General features: G+C 40.9%; 1 protein-coding gene across 7 annotated transcripts in view; it reads left to right on the top strand.

The window, feature by feature from the left end:
• CLTC (clathrin heavy chain) overlaps nucleotides 1-19267 on the top strand; it is a 33361-nt gene extending 14094 nt beyond the window's left edge. For 2 of the 7 annotated variants that reach the window (XM_042791385.1, XM_042791384.1), the window contains 28 exons: nucleotides 275-472; nucleotides 1146-1346; nucleotides 1930-2082; nucleotides 2387-2509; nucleotides 2785-2922; nucleotides 3050-3214; nucleotides 3335-3515; nucleotides 4565-4728; nucleotides 5717-5728; nucleotides 6439-6564; nucleotides 7131-7273; nucleotides 7684-7918; nucleotides 8266-8388; nucleotides 8480-8625; nucleotides 8793-8976; nucleotides 9319-9511; nucleotides 9955-10112; nucleotides 10322-10486; nucleotides 10580-10687; nucleotides 10810-10977; nucleotides 11148-11297; nucleotides 11564-11695; nucleotides 11863-11973; nucleotides 12729-12899; nucleotides 13181-13402; nucleotides 14516-14536; nucleotides 17491-17566; nucleotides 17873-19267. In XM_042791385.1, the coding sequence (XP_042647319.1) occupies nucleotides 275-472; nucleotides 1146-1346; nucleotides 1930-2082; nucleotides 2387-2509; nucleotides 2785-2922; nucleotides 3050-3214; nucleotides 3335-3515; nucleotides 4565-4728; nucleotides 5717-5728; nucleotides 6439-6564; nucleotides 7131-7273; nucleotides 7684-7918; nucleotides 8266-8388; nucleotides 8480-8625; nucleotides 8793-8976; nucleotides 9319-9511; nucleotides 9955-10112; nucleotides 10322-10486; nucleotides 10580-10687; nucleotides 10810-10977; nucleotides 11148-11297; nucleotides 11564-11695; nucleotides 11863-11973; nucleotides 12729-12899; nucleotides 13181-13402; nucleotides 14516-14536; nucleotides 17491-17566; nucleotides 17873-17997 (4092 nt within the window). In that variant the 3' untranslated portion in view covers nucleotides 17998-19267. The remainder of the gene's footprint in view (nucleotides 1-274; nucleotides 473-1145; nucleotides 1347-1929; nucleotides 2083-2386; nucleotides 2510-2784; nucleotides 2923-3049; nucleotides 3215-3334; nucleotides 3516-4564; nucleotides 4729-5716; nucleotides 5729-6438; nucleotides 6565-7130; nucleotides 7274-7683; nucleotides 7919-8265; nucleotides 8389-8479; nucleotides 8626-8792; nucleotides 8977-9318; nucleotides 9512-9954; nucleotides 10113-10321; nucleotides 10487-10579; nucleotides 10688-10809; nucleotides 10978-11147; nucleotides 11298-11563; nucleotides 11696-11862; nucleotides 11974-12728; nucleotides 12900-13180; nucleotides 13403-14515; nucleotides 14537-17490; nucleotides 17567-17872) is intronic. The other 5 variants (XM_042791388.1, XM_042791386.1, XM_042791390.1 and 2 more) reach the window with 3 other exon arrangements.
• Nucleotides 19268-20382: the final 1115 nt, after the last annotated feature.

The following is a 20382-nucleotide window of genomic DNA, read 5'->3' as shown; positions in this document are numbered from 1 at the left end:
TTATGGACAGACAGTACTTATATCCTTGTATTTCTGACCTCTGTAAATACCTCAGTTTAAACTGGCTTAATCATCTGCCTTGATGCAGTAATGGGATGGTCGAGGTTCTTTCTAACCTGAAGTCTGTTTAAGTAAAATGTCAAGATTCCGCAGTTATCAGGGGATGGAAGAACTTTCAGTGTATGCCATAGCTTTCCTTTTAGAGGTTAGCTTAGCCCTTGGCTCACTTCTTGTATTTGGAGTAACTGGAAGTTTTCCTTGATTATTTATTCAGGTGCTCTCAGTGTGTGTTGAAGAAGAGAATATTATTCCCTATATCACAAATGTGCTGCAGAATCCTGACCTAGCCTTACGAATGGCTGTCCGCAACAACCTGGCAGGTGCTGAGGAACTCTTTGCCAGAAAATTCAATGCACTATTTGCACAAGGGAACTATTCGGAGGCAGCAAAAGTGGCAGCTAATGCCCCAAAGGTAATAGACTGATACTCAGAACAGGACTGAACTCTACTGCCTTAAACTTCTTGCTTTGGGAAATCTTGCTGAAATTCATAAGTGGCAAGACCAGAATCTTGTTACTGCTCCTGTCTTAATATAGTGCTTAACATTCCTGGGAAGAACCTGTATGTAGTGTGCTGAGAGTACTGATTGTATGCTGGAAGATTTTAGAGCTTGTATGAAGCCCAGAGAGGATGAGAGGAATAAATGGTAAAGTAATGGTTATGAGGCTTAATGTTCCTGGTACTTATATTTACTTTTACAATGATTAAATAAGTCTCTATGGAAAGACAGCATTTAGCTGAGGCTATACCTGGAAACAAGACAAAACTACTAAGAGACTAAATTCAAATGAGCGGAACTTGCTTGCAGGGGCAAGGGAGTCTTAATTCTGTAGGACAGTCCCCTGAACTTAAATCTGCATTGCTACTGAAACAAGTCTAATAGGTTACTATTGCACACATTCTGTCAAAACATCTCAAAGGCAGTGTCGGAGCTGATGTTCAAACCATACTGCTTCTGACTTATTCTGAGCTGGAAAAACATAATGTTGCTGTAGCAAGCATTTCTAACTTCAGCTTTCTGGAGAAACTCTTGCCAAGCCACAATAGCAGAAGAGAAAACTAAAGTGCATCTCTATTTCTGGCAGGGAATCCTGCGTACTCCAGACACCATACGCCGGTTCCAGAGTGTTCCAGCCCAGCCGGGACAGACTTCCCCTTTACTCCAATACTTTGGCATTCTGCTTGACCAAGGGCAGCTGAATAAGTACGAGTCACTAGAACTCTGCAGACCAGTGCTTCAGCAGGGACGCAAACAGCTCTTGGAAAAATGGTTAAAAGAAGATAAGGTAAATTTGGGGTAGATCTGTTTAGAGCTCTGGAGGGAGGAGGAGGACATCACTGCTTGATAGCTTTCCTCCCTCTCCAGGAAAACTCAGCTGGAAAACTCATCAATGCCCAAGTGTGATCAGTTGAGCAATAGGTGTTCACTCTACTTGTAACTATGACCCATGTTACTGCAAGACAATTGATCAAATACTTCAAGAACTTTACTCATTCTACTTAAAATTACATCAGGGTGAACTTAGTATGCAAAGCTTCTGAGCTGCTGCGGTTCAAATCTCTTCAGGCTTTGGATACTGACTTGCATATACTTTGAGCTGTGGTTACATTTGTGTAATTAGCTAAAGAAACATGCTGATACAATGTATTGCTGATTTCTTTTTAGGTTTACAAATATATTTCTGACTCCTGTAGAACAGCATAAGGAACAGCCCACTAGATCACAGCTGAAAGGATCAGATAATGCTATCAAGCTGGGCCTTATTTTTTAAGAGAAGTCCAAAAGGAAGACAAATGAGGAAGGAGGTAGTAATGCTTTTCAGCATGGCACTGACAGGGTGTACTGACTGTATTTATATCTTTAAACAGCTGGAGTGCTCAGAGGAGCTGGGAGACCTTGTGAAATCTGTAGATCCTACGCTAGCACTTAGTGTCTATCTGAGAGCCAATGTTCCAAACAAAGTCATCCAGTGCTTTGCTGAAACAGGACAAGTCCAGAAGATCGTTTTGTATGCTAAGAAGGTGAGAGGAAGTTAAATTGCCATATCCGTTCTGTATTTAAGAATAGTGTATGTTCCAAAGTAGCTAAAAGTAATTGGGGGGGAATTTGAGAGCCTATGTAGTACCTACTTTGGTTTAGGGTTTTCTAATGAATAACTACTGCCAGACTTCCTACATGTATCCTTTCATACTTCCCTATGCAGCCTTTTCCAAATGAGGAAATCCTGAATGGGTTGTGTAAGCTCCTGACAGTAGCTTTTACTGAGCTCTGTATTTAACAAGGTGTATGCTCTTGCTGAGTTACTACTTTTCATTATCTCTTCAGGTTGGATATACTCCAGACTGGATTTTTTTGCTGAGGAATGTAATGAGAATCAGCCCTGATCAAGGACAGCAGTTTGCACAAATGCTTGTTCAAGATGAAGAGCCTCTTGCAGACATAACACAAGTAAGTAGCTTTATTGCTATGGAATGTTAACTTTAAGGCCTTAAGTTGGTAAGAGGAACCACACTCTTAACATCAGAGAAAGATAGATTTTGAACTATGAGCTTGGATTTATGTTACTGGGACAATTCTGTTTCTTACCTAGTTTTAAGAACACTGAATGACAGTTCAGTGCAGTGCCAGAATAAATAGCTGAGCTTTGGAAGCAGTACTCGATGTTCCTCTGTTTCAATATGCTTCCAGTTTCTAATCAAAAGCGTAAATTTTTTTATTTGCAGATTGTGGATGTCTTTATGGAATATAATTTAATTCAGCAATGTACAGCCTTCTTACTGGATGCACTGAAGAATAATCGTCCCTCAGAAGGTCCCCTGCAAACACGTTTACTTGAGATGAACCTCATGCATGCCCCTCAGGTATGCTTTCAGAGTTACTGGATTGGGCTTGTCTGCAGCTAGACTAGCCACTGCATTATGGTCAATATCAAATGCTAGTGATATTGTTTAGGAACTATATGATGACACTTTCCAATGTTTTTTCTAGGTTGCAGATGCTATCCTGGGAAACCAAATGTTTACTCATTATGACCGGGCTCACATAGCTCAGCTGTGTGAGAAAGCTGGCCTGCTACAGAGAGCACTTGAACACTTCACAGACTTGTATGACATCAAGCGTGCAGTAGTTCACACTCATCTTCTCAATCCTGAGGTATGAGATCAAATATCCTGAATCTAGCAAAAGCCAGGCCATTAATAATTGCTTTCAACATTTGACTTCAGTGTGTAGAGTGTTCTACTTGGGTCTAAAATGGCTTACATATCTTTGCAGTGGTTAGTGAATTATTTTGGTTCCTTATCGGTAGAAGACTCTCTGGAGTGTCTGCGTGCTATGTTGTCTGCTAACATTCGTCAGAACCTGCAGATCTGTGTCCAGGTAGCTTCAAAATACCATGAACAGCTGTCAACACAGTCACTTATTGAGCTGTTTGAGTCTTTCAAGAGCTTTGAAGGTAAGTTTGTGCTCTTGCCCCTAGCGGAAGCATACATGTGTGTGTAAAGGACTGTCATCTGATGAAATCTAGAAAGCCATATTGAACTTAAGTACCTAGGCCTTGACTGTCTCAAAACCTGATCTGAATCTTAAAGTTCCACCATTGAGAGGGGGCACCAACATTCAGTGTTGCCTATTTTGGTTTTCTGAAACACTGTAGATAAGCTAAAAAGTTAACTGAAGAAACAGCTGGCTTTTTTCTTCTGTCCAAAACTGTCATCTTAAATTTGTGCAGTACTTTGGGTTTTGGGCTTTTGTACTTCTGAACAAGACTAGCTGTGTATAGTCTACTTAGCATGGTGGTGTGTCAGTGGTCAAATCTCTGCAGATGTGTGGCTGGACAGCATCTTGCTAAGCTTTAAAGAAAACCATAAAGACTGAGAAGACAACATAATCATGGACTCTGGGAATCTGGAGAATGGTTAGTGGAGCAAGAGGCTATTGTAGACAGGTTTCCTGCATAGGCATTCTATGTGTGTTTTTCTAAAAAAACACATGAATCTGTAAGTGACTCATCAGTCACTTGTCTAGAATAGTCAAGTATTATATGGCATCAGCTTTAAGTGAACTGTAACTGGGTCATGGCAAGCAGTTTTTACACTGTGTGTTTTAGTGAAAGGTGTGGTGGTAGCTTTCAGGCACAACTAGTTTTGGTTTTCTAAGCTCTTCCTTGCCTCCTGTTGAGGGGATGCATGGAAGACATGTGCTGGATGTTTTAACAAAGCTGACCTATGGCAATTGATGATACATCAGTATTTATCAAAGTTGCATATAACACACTAGTCTGTGTAATACAAAGGGAACAACAACAGGCTTAACTCAGCTAGAACAATCTGGTCTTCATAAAACAATTACAATGCTTGAATATTTTTTTCAGTTCTTTGTAAACTCCTGCAATAGTCAGATTCAAATTTTCATGTAACTGTAACTTGGAAGGCTTGCTTAACAACTGATATTGATCCAACTCAAGTGCTTTAGCAGAATAACATGTTGACTGTTTCCCTCAAGGTTTGTTTTATTTCCTGGGCTCTATCGTAAACTTCAGCCAGGATCCAGATGTGCACTTCAAGTATATACAAGCTGCATGCAAGACAGGACAGATTAAAGAAGTGGAAAGAATCTGCAGGGAAAGCAACTGCTATGATCCAGAACGTGTTAAAAACTTCCTCAAGGTAATGTCTGGGTAGCACTGGACTGTCTTGGCCTGTTTGGGGTTCTGATAAAACATGGTGTGTCACCAACGAAATGAGGCAGCTCTGTGAGAATGCAGCTGAGTCTAACCTTTGCACTTAAGAATCCATCTGTCCTCTTAAATCGTAGGTATCCAGCATGTTGGCAGTACCCCCTAATAGAGCCTGAGCCTGGAACAATATGTAAAAAATGGAGAATCTGTCAGATCAGTTCCTCACTGCCCTTAGTAAGGTTAACCCGGCTTGAACTCTTAACCTGTAATAATAGCACCAGCTCTTCTAGAACTTGTTACAGATGTCTGCTATAAAGTAGGAAACGGGTAACTTGAAGGCTGAGAACAACCATAATGCCACATGAGTTAATAATTTAATGCTTATTTACAGTATAATCAGCTTCAGCTGAGCAACTACAGAAACAACAAATGAGTAGTGTAAATTAATTCCATAAATGCTTTCAGAGTTCAGGGTTGATCTGTCTTGCTCATTTTACTCGTACACACTGAAATTTCAGCCAGGTGAACTGCAGTTTAGTTCTGCTTGGATATGCCAGTCAGTGTAAATAGATGTTAATTGTTATTGCTAGGATGCAGAGCACTGCTGAACACATTTCTGAAGAGTGGAAAAAGATGATGTGCTCAAAGTTCAGATTCTGTAGCCTGTTGTTAGTGCTGAGCTTATTGACAAATGTAACACTGCTAGAAATACCTGAAAAACAGTGTGGGAGGGTAAAACTTTATCTGAGAACATCTCCTGCCTTCATGTTTGTTGACTGCATAGCATAGTCTTAAATTTTGCTGATCATATCTGAAGATGGCAAAACTCTTCAAATGAGAATTCTATAAAAGTAACCTGGTGTCACTGAGGTGTAAGGTATGTAAATTGATCAAGCCACCTAAGATATGTTATCAAGCTGTCAAATTCCTGATGAAAGCTATTGTTTTTTGTGCTGTTCCATGTCTGGAATGTGCAGGACATGTACCAGGTAAATCTCCCAGTACAGGCCTCCCTGTGTAAAGTCCTTAAGTGTAATTTATATGTAGGATTATTTTCTGGGATGTGCATGTTCAAATAAGTGATCTGAAATATGCATCCAGAATACTGTCTGCCATATAGACTAAGCTTCTGTACTGTAATCATTGTAATCTTATGCTGAAAGTTGGAATGCTTTTAGATAACTAATCTGATTAGCAATTTAAGTAGTACTGCTACTAGCTTGATTCTTACTGTTCTCTAAATGCATAGTTAGAACGTATCACAAGGCACGTGGTGTTTGAAGTCAATTCTGTATATAAGTTTTACATTATGAACCACAACTTAATCTAGTTTTGGTTAAATTCCATCTGAAATCCCAGAGTGCTAATCCCGCGCACCAAACTCCGGTGGCAACTGAAAAATGCTATCTGTAGCTTAGGCTTGTAATAGTAGTGCGGTGCTGGAAAACTTCATAGACTCTGCCATATGAAGGAGCAAGGTTAAACTTCAGAAAGCTTCTTGCTCTAGGCCCTAAAGTGGGTGTGAGTGCTCCTACTTGCTGCGTATTGTAAACAATTAATTGAACGATAAGCTGCCATTATTTGGTGGACTGTTCAATTTTGGCTTTCCAAATTCAGCTGGTTTAGCAGTTTAAGTGACTGTATATGTCTACTTAAGACCAAGGACAAAACCAAATTACTAAAGCTCTTCTCTTTATAGGAAGCTAAACTCACAGACCAGTTGCCACTCATCATTGTATGTGATCGCTTTGACTTTGTCCACGACTTGGTGCTGTATTTGTATAGAAATAATCTCCAAAAGTATATTGAGATTTACGTACAGAAGGTAAGTTACAATTTGTCACTTGGCTTTAATGAGTCAAACTGATCAATCTTTCTAGTATTAAATGTAACTGTAGACATTCTGTTTGTAAGTATTCTGCAAACAGCCTCAAGCTTGAGACTGACACTGGAGTACCTATTAGTGGCCTGTGGTAAACCAGCTTTCATGTGAATTAGGTCTCTTATTATTCAGTCAGTAACCCCTGCTGATGGGTCTCTTGAAGGAGGAAAAACTTGGTAGAATAACTTTGGAGTTCTTAGGGTAATTTTAACTTCAAACATTTTAGGGGGCAGGGAATTTCTTTATACTTCCTGCAGGGACAAATTGGCTTGCTCAGGAGCACTTCCTATGGGGACTGAGCATTAGTGAGCCACTGATCTGTGGTGTTGAACCCCTGTTGACTGAAGAATTTGACTTTCAAGCTTCTCCAGAACCTCAGGAAGTTTGGAATAAAGGCAGGAAGTTGAGGTCAATCTTAACAAGCAGCTTTCATGTGTACTTCTAGGGATAAGTATTGACTGCCTATGCTGCATGACATCACACTGACTTCTTTAAATGATCCTGTTTAGGTGAATCCAAGCCGTCTGCCTGTTGTTATTGGGGGACTGCTTGATGTGGATTGCTCTGAAGATGTGATAAAGAACCTTATCCTTGTAGTGAGAGGTCAATTTTCAACTGATGAGCTTGTTGCAGAGGTTGAGAAAAGAAACAGGTATTAAACGTCAACAAGTCTCTTCACCATGACCAGTCTGGCAGCATTGTGCTGCTCATCCATCGATACATGTCCTCATTACATAGCTAAAGCTGGTACTGATGTAGCAAGAAGCTCCCATTGGGTGAGGAAGCAGCAAGAGTCTGCTTTGCTGCTTGGCTGACGTGGGGATCTCCCTTAAGCAGCCTCCAGATAATGAGAGTCTTTGGCCTGTGATGTTCTTCATAGTGTCAGAAAGTTATACCATTACAGTAATGAACCAGAACGTAGGTCAAAATGGAGTACTGTAACTCTGGTTTAGTTACTGACTCTACTGTACACTGAAGCTGGCTTCTGTAATGAAGAAACTCTGCAAGTGAATACTTGCTTATTCACTCAACCTCTCTAATGTGAAAACCATTTTCTTCTAGGCTGAAACTGCTTCTGCCCTGGCTGGAAGCAAGAATTCACGAGGGTTGCGAGGAGCCTGCAACTCACAATGCACTGGCCAAAATTTACATTGATAGCAACAACAACCCAGAAAGATTCCTGCGTGAGAATCCTTATTATGATAGTCGCGTTGTTGGCAAGTACTGTGAGAAGAGGGACCCTCACCTGGCCTGTGTGGCTTATGAGCGTGGACAGTGCGATTTGGAACTTATTAATGTATGTATGTCAAGGCAGCTGACTCATGGGTTAAGTTCTAACCTGAGGATCATGGGATAGATATTCAGGGTTATGGCTGACAAAAGCATTTATTTCCTAAAAAGTATCAAGCTAGAACAGCTTGCTTCTAATAGAATACGTAGCTATTTAATCACCCTCTGCAACTGAATGAGAAATGGGAGACTCCCCTGGACATCCTAGAGTTGGGAGGCTGATAGAAGTATCAAAGCCTGAGATTTTTAGCCTGCATCTCAGGCAGGCTTATTTAATGTTGCAGCGCAATTAGCTCATCCACTGTAGGTTCAACAGCCGTGACTTCACTCTGAATAAACTTTGCCTTTCACTAGGTGTGCAATGAGAACTCCCTCTTCAAAAGTCTTTCCCGCTACTTAGTTCGTCGTAAAGACCCTGAACTGTGGGCCAGCGTATTACTGGAAAGCAACCCCTACAGAAGACCGCTAATTGACCAGGTATAACTGACAAAACATTAAAAGCCTTTGTCCTAGCTTGGCTTGCTAGTACCTGACTTAACAGCTTTGTCAATGGCTTGACTGCTTACAGGTTGTACAGACTGCTCTGTCAGAGACACAGGACCCTGAGGAAGTCTCCGTTACTGTGAAGGCCTTCATGACTGCAGATCTTCCTAATGAGCTTATTGAACTGCTGGAGAAAATAGTTCTTGATAACTCTGTGTTCAGTGAGCACAGGTGTGTAAAGTCAAAACTAAGTCCCAGGAAACTTGAAATTATACCTGGTGCAGGTGTTAAATTGTTGTAATGTGGAGCAGCAAATAAAGTAATACCTTCTCCAGAGGGAAGGGTGAATTTCTTGATTATTACTTGATATGTACTAAATATTTTCCTTCTCTATTTAGGAATCTGCAGAACCTTCTCATTCTTACAGCTATTAAAGCTGATCGCACGCGTGTCATGGAATACATCAATCGCCTGGATAACTATGATGCTCCAGACATAGCAAATATAGCAATCAGCAACGAGCTTTTCGAGGAGGCATTTGCTATCTTCAGAAAGTTTGATGTCAACACATCAGCTGTACAGGTATTTTAAAATCTCAGTCTGTAATAACTTCTTGTGGCATGTGCATCTTTACACAAGGAATTCGCTGTTAACTTGCGTCTTCAGTACTTAATGCCAGTTAGCAAAGTGACCAAAGCTGCCTAGTGTCTTGTTTTACGAAGTAGAACAAACACTGTATATTGAACCCTCTAGTGAGTGAAATGTTGTAAGCCTAAAATCACTCGTGCTGTGTGGATTGTATAGAGTGGTCCCTATTTTAAAAGCAGCTGTGGATCCAATGAAGAACTAACATAAAACACAGCCCAGTGTCTTGTAAAACTGACCTTTATAGATAGTGGCTGATCATGGTAATGCTTTCTTTAGGTATTGATAGAGCACATTGGAAACCTGGATCGTGCGTATGAATTTGCTGAACGCTGCAATGAGCCTGCTGTGTGGAGTCAGCTGGCTAAAGCACAGCTTCAGAAGGGGATGGTAAAGGAAGCAATTGACTCCTATATTAAAGCAGATGATCCTTCCTCATACATGGAAGTTGTTCAAGCTGCCAATGCCAGTGGTACGAATGAATTCTATTTACATCTTTGCTGTTGATGTTGCTCAGCTGTTTTGCATGGTCTGCTCAAACTGCAGTTCTGCTAAACCTTTATCTTGATGCAAGTAGAGGAATTGGGTCCTTCGAAGACTGCCGTAAATGAGAATGGGAAAAGATAGTATATTCCATTTGCAGATAATTGGTGGTCTTAGAACTACCTTCTTCAGCTAGCTGGAGACTTCTGTCAGAGCAGTTGCTACAAAGGGGGTCTTTGCGTGAAGTTAAATACCAGGATTTTAGTTAGGCCCATTGTAAGTTGACTTTATTATTCTAATGTAGCATGTGCAGTGGGTGCTGGGGAATAGCTGTAGAAATACTTACATCAAACTAGGTTGAGCTGGTAGTATAGCTTAAGCACAAGTCCCCTCACCTGGTGAGAAGTAAGCATTCTGAACTCTGTTTCATAGGAAACTGGGAAGAACTAGTGAAGTATCTTCAGATGGCACGCAAGAAGGCCCGGGAGTCATATGTGGAAACAGAATTAATCTTTGCTCTTGCTAAAACAAACCGTCTAGCAGAGCTAGAGGAGTTTATCAATGGACCCAACAATGCACACATCCAGCAAGTGAGTGAGACTGAGTTTCGTTTTTGCTGAATCACAGCAGCAGGCTCCTTGGGCCTTGCTAACCAGAGGGGTGTTGGGACTTCTGTCTCTTTGGATACATTGGATAGATCTTGGACATTTCCAGTTTGAATATGGCTTGAATGTGACACATCTTATGCAAGCTCTTGACTGAAAAGCTGCAAGAATAACCTGTTTATGCTTTCCTGTAGGTTGGTGATCGCTGTTATGATGAAAAGATGTATGAAGCAGCTAAGTTGTTGTATAACAATGTGTCCAACTTTGGCCGTTTAGCCTCAACTTTAGTTCACCTAGGTGAATACCAGGCAGCTGTGGATGGTGCTCGGAAAGCAAACAGTACTCGCACATGGAAAGAGGTAAACTTACTGATTGAATAAGTTAAGGGACTTCAAAGCTGTGGCCTCTTCAGAAGCTTTGATTATAGGCAGTAACGCAATTGTCAATTCCAGGTCTGCTTCGCTTGTGTTGATGGAAAAGAGTTCCGCCTGGCCCAGATGTGTGGACTCCATATTGTAGTGCATGCAGATGAGCTGGAAGAGCTAATCAACTATTACCAGGTAATTAAGCTGATTCCTGCTACACAAAGTCTAAATTCTTTCATGGCAACTGTGCCAAACTAGAAATTCAGAGTCAGGTTGGTTCCTAATGTGAAACATCTCTAACTGTCTGTATCTCTTAGGATCGTGGCTACTTTGAAGAGCTGATAACTATGTTGGAAGCAGCACTTGGACTTGAGCGAGCACACATGGGGATGTTTACAGAGCTAGCAATTCTCTACTCCAAATTCAAGCCACAGAAGATGAGGGAGCACTTGGAGCTGTTCTGGTCCAGAGTCAACATCCCCAAGGTGAAAGTCAGACCTGAAGTTTAACTTAAATCGTATCTGTTTGGGATTGTCTGTACGCTAGCTTTCACAATAGCGGCTTTTGAGGTTATTAATAGCACTAAAGCCTGAGCACTGATGGACAGTGAGAGCAATATATGTTAACTGAAATTTCTAATATGCCTTTTGTGTAGGTTCTAAGAGCTGCAGAACAAGCCCATCTCTGGGCTGAACTGGTGTTCTTGTATGATAAATATGAAGAATATGATAATGCCATAATCACAATGATGAATCACCCAACAGATGCTTGGAAAGAAGGCCAGTTCAAAGACATCATCACTAAGGTATTACTTTCCTAGTGAAAGGAAGTGAATTTCTTGCTACGTGCACTTCAGTTCCTTCACTAGTAACCTGTTTAACAGTTCTTGCTTTGAAATTATGTGGCAATATCAAGTCAACTATAATAACTAAAGATTTTTCTAGAGATGAGAATGAGTCTTGGATGGGTAGCTTCACTGTGCTGAAATATCTAAGGTTATGTCTGATTTTTCATTTGGATTTCTCTACACTGAAGCTTCTGCTCTGAATGTGCATCCTTACTCATCTCTAGGTGGCCAATGTGGAGCTGTATTACAAGGCAGTTCAATTCTATTTAGAATTTAAACCTCTGTTGCTCAACGATCTGCTGATGGTGTTGTCCCCTCGGCTTGACCACACTCGTGCTGTCACCTTCTTCACAAAGGTAATTTCCCTACTATCCAGATCAAAGAAAAAGTTGCAACTGGAAAAGCATTTAGCTGTAGTAGCATTTTTAAATGCTTAGCTACTTCACTGCCTCACAAGAAAGATGCTAGGGGACCTCTATGAAAAGTTATTTTGACTTAAATTTATCTACCTGATTCCTTGTAGGTTAAACAGCTACCACTGGTTAAGCCTTACCTGCGCTCTGTTCAAAATCATAACAACAAATCAGTGAATGAGTCCCTGAACAACCTCTTCATTATTGAAGAAGACTACCAGGTATGTCTTGAAACAGTAATATCTGGGACAGGTATCAACCTGCATGTTGTGTATGCTTCATAATACAAGCAGCTGTTCCTGAAATTCAAAGTTGTATTCAACCCGGCTTCTGTGTCAGTAATAACCTAATATACTCAGTCTGCATTTAATGTCTAGAAATGAGGATTTCTCTCTCATTTTCAGTAGGTTTTAATTGCTTACTGTTAACTTGAATTCCTTAAATATATGGGGTTTTGAGACTTCAAATTTGAACTAGTGGTGACTAGCCAGGGATTAAGTGGAGAACTGTTAGTGGCTTTCTGGGAGCTTTTTGGGTCATTTCTACTGAGGATAGACTGGTAACTTTGTTATGAGGGTGACAGATCAGCTTTTAAGGCAATCAGTGGGTGCTACAGAAAGAACTCACAGAAAGGCCAAACAGTTGTGATGTCTAGCTGTTCTACTGTTTTCAGAGAACAGCTGTATAGTATTCACAGGCTGTTAACCTCAGCAATCACTACTGAAAATTACTAACTGGAATATCCTAAACTACGTGTGTGTCAAACACCAGCTTCTCAAAACAAAACAAAACAAACATAAAAAAAAAAATCCCAAAACCAGGGCAAAACAAAAAAACCAAACCCTCTCTGCAGGTCTGGCTAGAATACTTTATCCTCCTAGAAGTAGGAATACATAACTAAGATGTATGGGAAATGTTTACATCTTTGTACTTTTGAGATGTGAATAACTTTTTTTTTTTTTTTTTTTTTACTTAGGCTCTTAGGACTTCTATAGATGCTTATGACAACTTTGACAACATTTCTCTTGCTCAACGTTTGGAGAAACACGAACTAATAGAGTTCCGAAGAATTGCTGCATATCTCTTCAAAGGAAACAATCGCTGGAAACAGAGTGTAGAACTCTGTAAGAAAGACAGACTGTATAAGGTAAGATCCCACTACACATGGTTTAGCACACTTGGCTTGTTTGGAGCACTGTGGCTTTCTAGTAAAGCTGCATCTTTTTGGGTGCCACTGGGTAGTGTCTGTTGCTAATCTGGCAAATCTTGCTTCAGGGTGGCAGTAGATGAACAGATTTCTTGGAGACAAGTAGTAGAATACCTCCTCTCTGCTAATGTCAGTAATAGACTGCAGCTTAGTTAAACACCACATCCATGTCAGTGATTGTACTATGGCACCCAAGGCTAAACAGACTCTCTCCTGTTTAGGATGCAATGCAGTATGCTTCAGAATCCAAAGATACCGAGTTGGCTGAAGAGTTGTTGCAGTGGTTCTTGCAGGAGAACAAGAGAGAGTGCTTCGGTGCTTGTCTCTTCACCTGCTATGATCTCCTAAGGCCAGATGTTGTTTTGGAAACAGCGTGGAGGCACAACATCATGGACTTTGCCATGCCATACTTTATTCAGGTCATGAAGGAATACTTGACCAAGGTAAGAGCAGGTGCTTCTCCAACACTTGAAAGCTTGTTAGTCACTGTGGTGTATGCCTTGAGACTGTCTGCTTGCTACTGACATTGATGTGGGCTTTGTCAAATGTCTGTCTGTCCATGTCCACACTTATTTTTCAGTCCATCTGGGGAGAGACTTCGCCCTCGTAAGAGACTGAAACACTTGCAGACTCCAGCCTACCTACCAATTACAGAACGTACATCAGTAGTATTTGCCTGACCATGGGCAGTGTCTTAAAGTAGTTGCAGGATTTGGGCTGTTCCTATGCTGTGTCAGTCAGGAATCGCAGATGGGATCAAGCTCTATCTAAATTCTAGATTGTATACTAAAAAAGCTTTATAGCTAGATCTTGAGATAACTTGGTCTGCTATGCATTTAACACCAAAATGTGGCTCCAATACTTAATGGCACTAATTATGACTCAGCTTTTGGTTTAAGTGACTTAGGATAGGGAAAGTACTTGGTAATGCTCTGACAGACTTGAACCAGATTTGAGTTAAATACCAACTGTCACTAGCAAGATTTGCCCAGCTGAAGCTTTTAGAGTGTCTTCCAGTGAAACAATGTCAATTCTTTAATAGTTAAGACTCTCTCTGTGAGAAGTAAGTAAAAGCTTAACTCAAGCTTGAGTCAGTGAAGACTAGAGTGCCTGTTTGTCTAGATTTGTCTGGCTGTTACTTCTAAAGGCAGGCCTAATCTGTAGTTCCTATAGCAATTTGCTATCCTTTTATGCTGTATTTTGTGGGAGGTGGGGAACTGCCTAAGCAATGGCATTGCTTGTCATATATGCCTGAAGTACCAAGCTAATACTAGGCCTCTCTAGGGAGTAGTGGTCTTGGAGTAGGATTCCTAAAGATGAAAATTTCAAGACCTGCTAAAGGATTAGGATATAATTGTAGTGTAGCTAATGAAATCAATGAAGTAAGATCTAACAACAAACAGAGCTGCCTTTCTAAAGCAGATACTTCTGGTGTATCTTTGTTTTTACTCACCTGTACCTTAATTATTTCTTCCCTGACGCTTTTGTTTCTGCCTTTTATATGCTAAATATGGAATTTGATTTTTCTAAGCTGCACCTTCTGAATTCCTTTGCAGGTTGATGCAATAAAGGAAAAGGTGAAAGTTGATTCTTGTTTTCCATCTTTAAGTCTGGAAGACTAAGTCTGAGGATTCTGCATGAGTTTTTTTTTTCTTTCCTGTTTACTACACTGCTGCTACTGCTTTTCCCCCAAACAAAATATCACTAAAGCATATGCAAATTGTTTAACTCTACAAGTAGCTAGTGCTGTAGGACAAAAGTAGATTCATTTGCTACTAATAAGCTAATAGATCATCAGGAAGGACATACAGGTGATCAGCTGGATCACAGTCAACCTGGTATTGAAAGGATACACAAGTGCTACTATTTGACAGCCAGTCCGATGGGAAGAACCTCCTTCGATAAGAAATAATCAAGTCTCAGACCACTGTTTCTGAACCAGAAATCAATATGGTATTTGCTAGTTTAAGGACTGTGATCCAGCCTCTGATCTCTTGACCATTACTAATGTGTGCTGAAAGTAGGCAGAATAGATACTAGCTGCTTCCGAAGAGACTCTTCCTCATTCAGGTGTCCAGTTCTTATGGTGCTAGTCTAATCCACACGGTACTCTAGTTCACATAGCAACTTAACTTCAGCTATTAGACAAAGTCTGCGGTTCTCTTCCCTGTAGTAAATTTTTTGTAGATGTGCAAAAAAGACTGCCTTCCAAGCTCCTCAGCTTCACTAAACTTCTTGCTACCTCATTAAACAAAACAAAACAAAACAATGCTTATTGCTCTTCTGAGACTACTCTAAGGCTTGCCTTTTGCTATGCAATTTTGCCCATCCAAAGGGCAACCTGTAAGGTTTCTGTCCATCTGCTTCTGTACAAATACTGCTCCAATTTTCCTTAGAGCAGAGGTCAGCCCTAGCATGAGTTTTCCATTAATGTGGTTGAGCAAAGGGCGAACAAACTGACAAATGGCTTGAAGATGGACTAAATGCAAACTGCTTCTTGGTGACAAGATGTCTGTAATTACACCACTGGAACTCAAGGCTAACCTGACTAAAATGCGTAGCGTAAGGTCCTTCAGCAGCTAGTAAGTGAGGCAGTAAGAAAGCGTGTGTGTGAAAAAAGGTAATTGAACTGCAGTGTTTGCATAAACTACGCATGTGTAGCAGTCATTGCAATTACATCCCACTACTCCTTAAGCTACAAGGCATTGCTGTGGGCTGCGTGTGGTTTTTTGGGGGGAGCCTGTATGGCAGTCATCTTCAGACCTCACTCTTGCTTCAGTACTTTTGCCTCTTTTTCATGCACACATAACACAATAACATTGAATGCATGTTACTTTTCCTCTGCAGCTTATTGCAGTCCCTGTGGAAAAGCCTTTAAAACAATCTTGCTACAAGTGTGTAGGGTACTGGACCTGGTGATGCTCAAGCAAGTGGTGTAAGAACCATCGTGCAGGCTGGTTTCAGACTTGTGCTTGTTATTGTAAACATTTGTCTAGCTTTGAGGGGACGCATCAAAACTTGGTCAAAAATGCATTAAATGTCCTGAGCTGGAGGCTTTCCAAGTGTGGGTAAGCCAAATGCCTCTGCTTAGCAGCAAACTCTGCACATTCTTCTTGGATTTGCATCTCTAAACTTGTGCTTCTGTGTTCAGTGTGTTGCTATTCAAGTTAAAAACAGTGCAGTTCTCAGCAGTCTGGAAATGAGTCTTGAAGCATTGGCGTACACTCCTGTGCACTTTGACAGCAGCAAGCCAGATACTGGTGTGAGGCAACAAAAAGGCTTGCTGTGAAAGCCCAGTCAATGAATGAACTCGTAAAGCTCAGGACTTATGCCACTTCCTGGATTTATGCCTCTAATTGAGGTTACAAATTAACAGGTTTATGGAACAGGTGTTGTAATTCACAACTAAACAGAAGAAAGCTGTTAGAGCTGCCTGCAGATACTTGCTAACGTAGCATAGTTAAGCTGAAAACTGTTCAACTTGTGGATGTTGGTACAGCTGACTAAGTAATGCCAACCCTGTGTAAGTGCAGGAAACCTGCCTTCAAACTCCTTTATTAAGGAACCAAAGATTAATCTGTTTTGTGAGTTGTCTTACTGTCTTAAAAAGTAATTGGCATGATTGTCTCTGACTTTATTCTAAATCTTATCTCCCAGGTAAAATATCAATACCTAATTTTTGTGGTTTTAGTTTCAGGGCCTGCCTTAGACTGTAGTAATGCTGAGTTTCCTTGGATCTGTTTTAGTTACAAGTAATATTTCACTACAAAATAAGTTTCTTTTCTTGCCTTTCTGTAGGGGTGGGCTTTACAGCACAATTGCACTTGCTGTGCAGCCAGAGTGAGGCTGGCTAGTCTCGTCTTGTTACTGTGTATTAAGCTCAAACGAGTTGAGTATTTGTGGGTTTAGGCTGACTGCCACACAGTTCTAGAGTGGAAAAAAGCAAGTCTTATACACATGCATTCTCTGCATTTGAACTTAAATTGCATGAGTGAATGGGTTTGGAAAGTGAAATCTCGAGCCTCAAGTGACATGTCGGATGCTATTGCAGTCTGCCATATACAAATACCAACTTCAGATTACTTTCCTCAATGTTACATTCAGGGAAACATCTCCAGGTCTGGGCATTACCTTGGCAATTGCTCCAGCACCGAAGGTCTCCAACTGACATTGTGCTAAAATCTGAGTTTGTGCCCTAAGACAGTTGGCTTGAAGCAGTTGGAGCAACAGTGACTGATGAGCTTACTGGTGTCAAAGCAGCTCTAGTCCAGTATGGGACCTTCCATATAAAGCTTCAGCCTGGAGTGAGCTTTCAAAGAAGTTCCACAAATCCCTCAATTAGGGTTTTTTTCAGGAAATGGACAATCTTGACTGCACCAGTACCAACATTGCTACTTGAATTGATCTTAACTTGTAAATGGTCTCCTTTTCTTGATGGGTGTTAACATACCACTAAGGCTTTTCCACTTCTCTGCCATGAATAAGTACCTCTAAAAGAGGAGGGTTTTTTAATTGTTGGTCTCAATTCCAGGTGGATAAACTGGATGCATCAGAGTCTTTGAGAAAGGAAGAAGAGCAAGCTACAGAAACACAACCTATCGTTTATGGTAATGCTTTAGTTCATGTGTTGTAACACATTGCTTTTAAATCATTGCTTCTCTAGATGTAATTTTTGCCCAGGGAAGTCCTGTGAAATCGAGTCTCAAGGGAATGTGTTCCAAAGTACTATCTAGAGTATGGCATTAATGCTGTTGCTGCTAAGATTGGATTTGGACTGCAGGATTTAAGCTTGTCCTCGCTCATACTAGGGAGTTATGTGTTAAACACACAAATGTCTCCAGGGAAGTTGCAGGAATTCTGCTGACTGAACTCTCAGTACTGAGGAATAAAGATGAAACTGTTCTGTCTTCCAGGTCAGCCACAGCTAATGTTGACAGCAGGACCCAGTGTCGCAGTTCCTCCACAAGCACCTTTTGGCTATGGCTACACTGCACCTCCGTACGGGCAACCGCAGCCCGGCTTTGGGTACAGCATGTAAGATGCAGCACAAGTCAGTTTGGAGCTAGCATATTTTCTTACTGAAACTCCACCGTCCCTCCCCGCTTTAACTCATAACAGGGAAAAGCAAGAGTTCTGCCTCGTGTTCTTGTAACCTTTATTTCATGAAGGACTGTTTTTTCTAGCGCAAACTATTTGAATCACTTATGTTAAATCTTTTTCACATTCCATGTCATTTAGACTTTACTTTGAAAGGGGAATAGTTTAAACAACTTTGTTCAAGTGGGCTTTTGCAGGACTGCTTATTACCATTAAGTCTATTGTGAAGATTCTGATTTGCACTCTATAGTGTTACACTCTAATATTGAATCTTAAGTTCATTGTATGTGAGCAGCTTACGGTATGTACTGTCTATTCTAAATGCATTTAAGTCTCACTGTATATTCGGAGAAAGCTAAAGCGAAGATACTTGTATTTGACCTTGCAAGACTGCTGACAAGAGACAACACTAATCAGCATATCCTACCCTGGTTGGATTGCATAGCTCTAAAAGAATTTAAAATGCGTACAGACAACCTTGCCTGACTTAAAATGAGTAAAAAGTTAACCTATGCAGGTTTTTCCAGTTATGCATATAGAAAATGCTAGTGTCTTTTTGCTCACTCCATATGTAACAGATGACCTTATGTTGTGCTGTATCCTGTGCTTTTGTGGGACATTCCATTCAGGAACAGAGCACCATGATTCCAATCTGTGTATTTACTAACCCTGCCCTGAGGTTTGTGTATGTTGGATATTGTGGTGTTTTAGATCACTGTTTTGAGTGTACAGAAGAGAGAATTCAAGCATATTGCTGTTCAGTTTTGTTTGTGCAATTTGAAATTACTCAATTTAAAAATAAATTACTGGACTGTGGACATGCTGCATAGTGGTAGCTTCACTTTACTGTCTTCAAAAGGACCTTTGAACTCGAACTAAGTATTACAGTGCTAGTAGCATGGGGCATGCAAGTGCGTACATTCGAGGGTATGAGGGGCCACTAGAAGAGCAGCGATGGAGACCATTAGTGGTGTCTTGCACCAAGGGGGCAATACAAGAAAATATGTAACGCTTTCTCTATAGAAAGATTATGCCAGAGAAAAGAAAATAGCACTTTTCAATAGTTGGCTGCTTTGTGGTCAACTACAGCATATTTGAGCAGATGATACATTAGGATTGCAGTAGGGTGTGTCAGTTAAATTGAGATGATGTTCTAGGTATGTAAGTTGCCTTAAATATATTTAGCTTCAAATAAAATTGACTTAAATGTTTCTCTATGAATACTGTCATATTTGAGTATAATGAGTATTACCATCCTGGCCCTGTTTGTGATAGCTGTAGAAGCTTCTGTCCCTGAACCAGGAGCTGTCCCCAGTGTCAGGTTCCAGCTCTGAGGCTGCCTCCCCACTTGCAGTGGGTGTGCCTGTCGAGCGCTGCAGCAGTGGCAGGTGGAATGATGCCATGGACCCTGCCCCGGGCTCGAGGTCTTTGTTCAAGAGTGTGGTAGAACAGGAGTCTCTGCAGGGAGTAGCATCAGGCTTTGAAAAGGATTATGCCTAAATAAGAAGTACAGTATAGAAATGTCCCCATTCTCTGTTTATTATACTTGCTTATGCCTGCATTTCAACCTTTCTGACATTCCCTGTGGGTCTGTAACCTTGACTGATGGAGATAAATCCTTCTGTTCTCTTACAATGTATTTCATAGGAAACGTCACTGAAAGATGTGGCCGAGAGGCTGGAAAAGACGTGCTCAACAGCATTCTCCCAAAACAGCTCAGTTACAAAACTGACTTGTAGAAAGCCCACCTGCTTAGAGCAGTGTTTTACAGGGTTAGAGCTACAGCAGAGCTGCAAGGGTAGAATTTACAGGAGCTGTGATCAGCGTGTTCTGAACTCTGTCCAGTAACATCTGTAAGGAGCGCTTCCTTAAACCCAAAACCTGTTACTCCCCAGTGAAACAGGATTTAACTTAGTCTGTATGACAAACTCTATATGTGGGATAACTCCCTGACCCTTGGCTAAACTGGGCCTGCTGAGCTTCTCCCCGAAACTGTTGAGTGGTGCTGAAGGTCAGGGCTGCCGAGCCTGTTTAACGTGGTCGGTCCCAGAGCACTTACAAGCTCTTGCATCAGTTACTCCATCAGAAACGGTTTGTGCAGGAAGTTGGCTACAGCCACCCCCAGCTCTGTGGGGCAATTTTAACTGCTGCAGCAGCTATTCTTTTCTGAATTAAAGACTCTGTCCCTTCAAAAAAAGCCTCCCGTAAGGCAGAGAGGGGGAACCTGTCATTTTTAACACATGGGACAAATTAACTTAAAACATTATTAATGCTTCTATTTAGCCAGTAAACCAAAGCGTAAAATCTTCAATTAACTACACAAGTT

Source organism: Tyto alba, unplaced genomic scaffold (assembly GCF_018691265.1).
Source record: "Tyto alba isolate M040663 unplaced genomic scaffold, T.alba_DEE_v4.0 Super-Scaffold_19, whole genome shotgun sequence".
In the NCBI taxonomy this organism is placed as follows: Eukaryota; Metazoa; Chordata; class Aves; order Strigiformes; family Tytonidae; genus Tyto; species Tyto alba.
The sequence above is the reverse complement of the archived record's forward strand: the minus strand, read 5'-3'. Positions and strand labels throughout refer to the sequence as shown.